This window comes from Aplysia californica, unplaced genomic scaffold, assembly GCF_000002075.1.
Source record: "Aplysia californica isolate F4 #8 unplaced genomic scaffold, AplCal3.0 scaffold00128, whole genome shotgun sequence".
Classification (NCBI taxonomy): Eukaryota; Metazoa; Mollusca; class Gastropoda; order Aplysiida; family Aplysiidae; genus Aplysia; species Aplysia californica.
Window position 1 is genome coordinate 1,205,095 of NW_004797398.1, and position 7,285 is coordinate 1,212,379.

Genomic DNA, 7,285 nt, shown 5'->3' on the forward strand with positions numbered 1-7,285 from the left:
TCAAAGTCTGTGCGCTACGAAGTATAGGGCTCCGGAATGGGAGAATGATTGATTTAAAAAAAATGTACTGTCAGGGGAGGGCTGGAGTTGAAGGCAACACCGGATGACAAAAACTGAACTTGGAATTCTTAACTGCCCGGTTACCGTGTACGTGACACTGAGACTACGTGCCCGGTTGCCGGTTACCGTGTACGTAGACACTGAGGCTTGGTGTCCGCGTACCGCGTATGTAAACACCCCGTTATGTAAAACGCCTCAAGCTGCGTTCACACGGGAGTGGGTGCTATAGAAATGATCTAGATCTACATTAGTACATGTACATGTATTACTATTGTTTATAAATGGAAAAAAAAATTGCTGTATTTTACGATTCGACTTAGTGTTAAAACAATACCATGCCGGTTTTAAAACATAAAATATTTGAAATAGATCTAAATACAGATTACTGGCATATCGAAGGTTTCAGGAGAAAAATAGAACAGGATCTGATTTGATTGGAGCATAAGCTTATTTTGTATTTAGGGGTTGTTTCGAAAATCTCTCGTCAATTTTTTTGTTTTTTATAGACTAAACCTCATACTTCTAGATTTTTGCATGAAGTACCCAGTATGTACTAAATTTGGTCAAATTTTATGCCTTCATTTTAAAGTTATTACGAAAACCGAGGGATCCGTTATTTTGTGTCACGCGTTATCATTTATATTTGGTCGATAACTTTATTGTTAACGTACTTGTGTGTTGTTACTAGTAAATGTTGTTAATAACATTTGATGAATTTGTATTGTTTGTCATGATTTTTTAAAAGGCTGAGCTGCTTTTATGCTACAGGTACTCAAAATTGTCATGTTTTTTAAACTAAAAATGTTAAGCCCGTATTAATGCGCCTGGGATGGGAAGGTTGCAATTTTTTGCAATTTTTAGGCGGTTTACCTTGCAATATTTTGCAATTTTTCTATTTAAAAAATGCAATTTTCCGCGGGGCCAGTGGAATACATGTACGAAGTATAGTTCCCTCACAATAATGCTACCGTCCACAAAGAAGGAGGAGAGAAAAGGACGATGGTTGCTTGATAGGAAACTAATAGGAAAGAAGGAACAAACCACAGCACAGCACCATGCCAACAATCCACATAATGTGTGACTAATAAAAAAAAAAAAAATCTATAATATATATAGCCGAGTCCGCTCGAGAGTTAGAGCGAACACGGTTAATCCGAAAACAGCGGTAAACCCAGTTGGGTAAGCCGAAAGAAAGTAAAATCCCTGATTTATTTTACACTCTGTTTGAGCAATCTGTCTAAACCAAGAACTTGTTTAAATTTAAACCGATGAAAATTCAGTGGTCCTGCAGATATCGGTGTTTAAGTTAAAGTTAAAGCCATAGAGTTATCTCCTTTTAAACTATAGAGCACATCTATGGTTAAAGCTCATTTCACTGTTAAAATAACATACAGTGTAAACCTCGGTAGCAGCTAGGCCTAGTCTGTACATGTAATGTACACGGCTTAAAACGTAGGCTACTACTGTTACCATCGGCAGTAAAATTCACTTTTTGAAGTCCCGAGTCTCAGTATTTTTACTCTTTTTGACTAGATCTAATACATGTACCGAGTATGGTACTTGCCTTGGCTAAGACACGTTCAAAATCTTAGGTCAGAAAGAAAACCTTTATACAGCGATTGTACTGTAATAATGTACGTGTGTGAGAACATAATAATAATAGGCTATAAATAAATCAGACTCGAATTTTCTTTATTTTTAGTTCTAAAAAAAATCTGAGACATGTTCAGGTGTATATTGGTAAAGTAATGGCAATGGACTTATAATATATGTACTCGTTTTTTTGTACTCGACTTTTCGAGGCGGAACGGCAACTCTTTTGAGTTGAGCGTTTAGAAGAAGTCACATTTCCTTCCCTCAACTTCCCTCTCTCTTCCTATCTCCGTGTCTTCTCAGGTCGATGACGATAGACTGCAACATAGGTCCACACACAAGGATATTTTTCCCATGAATGGGATAACGTCAGATCAGAGTTAAAGCGAATATTGATATTGATGCATTGATCTTGTGTGTATTTTTAACTTTTTCTCTCGGCTCTAATATGACAGTTTCTGATTGATAGGTTCCTCCTCTTGTTCCAAGTTTGTTTTTGCGACCAGTGATTGCGTCGACTGCTGGCTTTTTAAAAATCAACAATCAACAGCGACAGCAGCAGCACTATAGGCCTAGGTTGATGGCAGTGACTTTGGACTTGATTAATACTAGATCTAGATCTACAAGTACTTGGCTGAGGCTGGGGCGTCTGAGAGGAGGTTAGGATGACAAGACGGAAATAAAAGAGGCTCAAGTGATTCGTTACATCAAGTATCAAGTGCAGTAACTTGGCCTGATTCTCGATTCTAGTTCTAGCCTGGGCCCCGGCTGTCTGGAAAATCTTGGTCTTGTGACTGTGTCACTGTGTCTTCTTAGATCTTATCAGTTTTTCAGGATTATTCCTTCCTGCCTTTAACTAAAGTTTTAGACTTCTAGGTTAGCCTTTGGCAGGCCTTCTACTTTGTGAACAGGAGTTGTGATGGATTGTATTTCACGTAGAACTGGTTTCTCTGTGCTGGTCTTCAGGATTCAAAAAGTAGGCCTACGCCTACTGGAGTTAGACTGATACTGATATAGCCTGGCTTGGAGGAAAGGTGGACTAAATCTAGATCTAGAAATCTAGATCTAATTGGTTGCGAAGAAGACCAAAAAAGAAAAAAAATGAGATGTAATCCTGTTCTATTTTTGCAGTTTTCTATCAGAGTAAAGCTGAATTGATTTTATAGGCTAATTTGTAATTCTAGAAATTTCTGAGAGCGCAAAAAATCATCAAATATTCAACATGCTGAAGTTGGGAAGCTTAAATCGGGCACATCGTATGATGATCGGCATAGTTGTGCTGTTGATCGTTGATGTTATCTGGGTTGTGTCGGCAGAACTGACAGAGGTAAGATTAAGATAAATTTAAGTTTAGAGTCTTAGAGTCTTAACTAATGGCCTTAGCAGTTGCGAGCACCGTAAAATCTAAATACTATACACATACATTAACTAATGGCCGCGGCTATTCGGACTCGAGTCCGAACAGCCTCCCGCGGCTATTCGGACTCAAGTCTGAACTCGAGTCCGAATAGCCTTCCGTGGCTATGCGGGCTCAAACTCAAATTCGCATGCATGCGCAATCACTTCGAGGTGTACCGCATATATTGTGAAGCAGACAAGCAATTCGGCCTTCCTCGGTTTCTACGATCTGGAAAAGGAACTTTTACAACAAATGGACTCTGACCATGGAGACCCAGCGCGAACTGTGGTCTTTTCTTTTTACAAAGGATAAAATATAATAGTAGGGCCGGGCAGTGGGCAACGGTATGGGAGGGAATATATATATAAATGTCTAAAAAAAGGGATGGAGGTGTTGGGGCAGGCCTAGGGAAGTAAGATGGAGAGAGGAAAATTTAAGTAAGAGAAAGAGAGAGAGGAAAAAAGTAAGAGAGAGGAGAGAAGAGAGTGAGAGGAGAGAGGAGAGAGAGAGAGGAGAGAGAGATAGAGAGAGAGAGAGAGAGAGAGAGAGAGAGAGAGAGAGAGAGAGAGAGAGAAAACAGAAAGGGGAGGGGGTGTGGGCCGTCTTATAAGGACTGATTATATGAATTTTATGTTTTGATCCATTTGTTGTCACGAAACTCTGTGTAATAGCCTACCAGTGGTTTAAAGTCCAAATAGCAACTGGAGACTTTCGGACTCGAGTCTAGACCTCGCCGGAGACCAAAATGTACGGTACAACTGGTGATTGCGCACACGCACTGGAATTTGAGTCCGAATGGCCTCCAGCGGCTGTTCGGACTCGAGTCCGAATAACCACTTCGTTAACTAATTTTACGCCACCTTGTGTAGAGAATATAATGAAAAATGCATGATGCAAAGAATGTCAACTTTCCTCAATAGAGAAAATTTTAAAAAGTTGGGCTGGAATTCTATAACGAGCGATGACTATGAAACTGAGTACAATAGAGGGTTTGGGATTGAGTTGTTTTTTTGTTTTTGTAAGGGTTTTATGGCGCTCGTAAATGCATGGTCATATATATAAGCGCCCGGGACACATTAAAAACATTTTCAGTTGGTAGGAAATTCTGAATTTTGCCTGAGTGGCAGCGGAAACCTACTTTTATCGAGTTCAGTCCACTAAGGGATTGTAATAAAAAGGATCTTTAATGTTAGCAACTTGCACACTGGCCCTCCGAGATTTTTCGCCCTTGTCCGAGAAGGACAATTGTCTCTTTTCACCTCCTTTCCTGCTCTCTAGCAGTGTTCTGTCGTCTCCACTTTCTGCCCCCACCCTCTCAACTCCTTTGCCCCCTCCTTTGGGCTTCTGACTCTTTCTGCAAGCCTTTCCACTGCAGCCTGCTACTCCTTGCCATGGTGGCTCCTTCTTACTGCTAAATAGTGCTCTGTCTTTCGGCCGCACCCCTGATCTTCTGGTAGGAAAGTTCAACATCTAGCCTTCTTGGACAAGGAGGTAAAAATATGGAGGTCCCGTCTGCAAGTTCTGCACGTTAAATATCCCTTGTTGGTCTAAAATCGATAAGAGTTCAAGCTGCAGCTGCCACCCGGACAAAATAAAAAATTTCCTACCTACTGAAAATGTTAAATATGTGTCCCGCGTGCTCATGCAGTTGTGAGCGCCGTAAAACACCTACCAAAACAACAACAAAAACTCTCATGATGATATTAAAATGTGGTGTGGTTGGCTGTGCCATACCATCCTGAAGTTTTGGTTTATAATTTATGGTGAACCGAGACCAAATTTATTATTATTATGATTTCTAATTATATAGGAAGGCTTTTAAATGTTAGAATGGTTCTTGAAATTGTTTTTCTAAATTTAGGAGATATAACAAGGTTTCTGGTTCTGTTCTTTCTGAAATTGTTTACAACTCAATAGTATCATGTTTATTTTGTGCAAGCAATGCCATACGAAGTCAAAATTATTAATTAATATTTTTTGTCATCACACAAAGACAATTTTGTCATTCACACAATATGTTCTCACACATGGGCCTCTGCACACACACACACACACACACACACACACACATTTTATGCACACTGACATTCAAACTGAAAAGACTGTCGAACTTGTATTGACAGCCACCTGTAGGAACGGTCACTTTCCTTTTCCCCCTTGCGTTTTTCCTATAATAATAGCACGGTGTAAGATGATAACCTGTCGCAATGCGACCATGGCCACAATTTTATCCACTAACAACCAAAGCACATTGTAAGATGGCCACGCAAATTTTTCATCGCCCGATACTTTGTCATGAATATATACATCGTCCTATAAGAGCCAGTTTCACGTTTCAAGGTTTTGGTTAATTTTTGAGGAGGAGCAAAAAACGGATAAATGTAGGTACATATGAATGATCAACACACCGGAAGCGATAAAAGAGCCTGTGGTAGGACCTGGTACTCCTAAACATGTCACAGAGGTCCAAAATTAAAAACTACTTTTTAATTTTCGTTTCAATACCTTGAATATGTAGGTAATTGGTGTTATTTTCATTAATAATACAATCATGTGCAATTACAGCAAGTAAAATAAATTGTAAGAAATTTAGATTATAGATGGTCGCTTTGGGATTCTGATGTGCGTCTTTTATGACAGGAAATCTCTGCTAGTGATAAAATTCGAACAATCCCATTGTTTAAAGTTGGTATCTCTACTACTTTTTACGCTAGTATCAAGCCTTTAAAAAAGAAAGAGTAAATTCCCTCCTGATTTTGTGATATATATTTGATATAACATGTCATCAATAGAAACAAAACATGAGTCCTCTTTTGAAGCACCACTGTTGTGATAGCAATTCGTATAAAATTTCTGTCTATATTAAGTTGAAAATTGACATATATATTAAGATTATGAAGACAGTAATTTTTTTGAGAATTATGTTAAATAAGAGTAAAAATTTCTTCTGTTCATAACTATTATCATGACATTTTTTGTCATCATAGTTATGAGTGTAAGAAGAAAATATTTGAACAATCATAGGAAGTTAACTTCTTTTTAATTGTAATTTACATTGCTCTAGAGGCATAAATATGAAACAAAAAAGGAATTGTTGAATTCGTGATGTCTGTCATTTTCTGCAGCACAAATTGCTTTGAAACGCTCTTCACTAAAACAAATATTGTCAGTGCACATCTTGGAATTCCCTGGTCAGTGTAAAATTTTGGTACTTTGACTTCACACTAAAAAAAAAGTGGTTTTGACAAGATGAATCCCTTTACTTGCCAACTATTGCATGCATGAATATACAGTCGAACCTGCCTTAACGGAAACCTGTATAAAACGGAAACCTGTCTTAAAGGAATCTTCCCGCTCCCCCCGTTGATTTTTTCCTCTTTAATTACCTGTATAAAACGGAAACCTGTCCAACGCGGAAACGGAAAGAAAAATCCGCTCCCTTCCGAGGGTTTCACCTGTCTAAGACGGAAAATGCTTTACCAGCTCAGCACTGATTTGAAACAAAACTCGTATAAGTTTGGTTCCGCCGGCTCTAAACTTAACACCACGGCCATACCGCTGGGCAAGGAAGGGGAGTAGGGGTGCAATTTGGGGGTAGATGTTACCTTATACCCCATCATGTGAACCCTGAGCTCTGCAGATGGTCAGGGTAGTGAGGGTGTGAAATCTCACGACTGCCTGTGAGAGTGCTCGAGTACCGAGCCACTACGGAAACTTTCTTGGGTAGCCAGAAGCCAGAGGTGTGAAATAGACTGACCAATGCCAGCCGAGAAAAACGTTCCTCGAATCGTTGTTACGTGATGGCAGTGAGGGGTGGCATTGGTTGACTGTGCTTGTTACACCGATGGGTGGGGCTTAGGGTGGAAGCAAAGGAGTTGTTCAAACGTTTCTGTTTTTAATAGGTCAAACAGTGGTCCTATGAAAGGCAAGCACTGGTGGTAATTGGATAAGTAAGACTGATGCATGTCATAGCAATGGAGAGGTGTGAAGTCTTAACTACTGCTAACCGATCTGTCCCCTGTCTAAGACAGAATTTTTTTCTGGCTCCCTTGCGATTCCGTCTTACGCAGGTTCGACTGTATACTTTAAAACTCCACATCAGACTGCGTGTTGCATTCCATTTCCAGTCAGTCCCTACACCCAGGCAATCACCAAAATCTGATGTGCCTGCAGGGAAAAATCTGGGATGAGAGGTCTGTTCGTCTGGCTGGTCCTCATGCTATCATGCGGGGG

At 39.8% G+C, this 7,285-nt stretch overlaps 1 protein-coding gene across 1 annotated transcript in view; it reads left to right on the top strand.

The window, feature by feature from the left end:
* Positions 1 to 929: 929 nt before the first annotated feature.
* The window catches only part of LOC101849283 (solute carrier family 35 member F5), a gene marked incomplete in the record, with an annotated part of 30,917 nt that continues 24,561 nt past the window's right edge, over positions 930 to 7,285 (top strand). Inside the window, 1 exon segment of the mRNA XM_013081388.2 lies at positions 930 to 2,980. Coding sequence (XP_012936842.1) covers positions 2,876 to 2,980 — 105 coding nt within the window.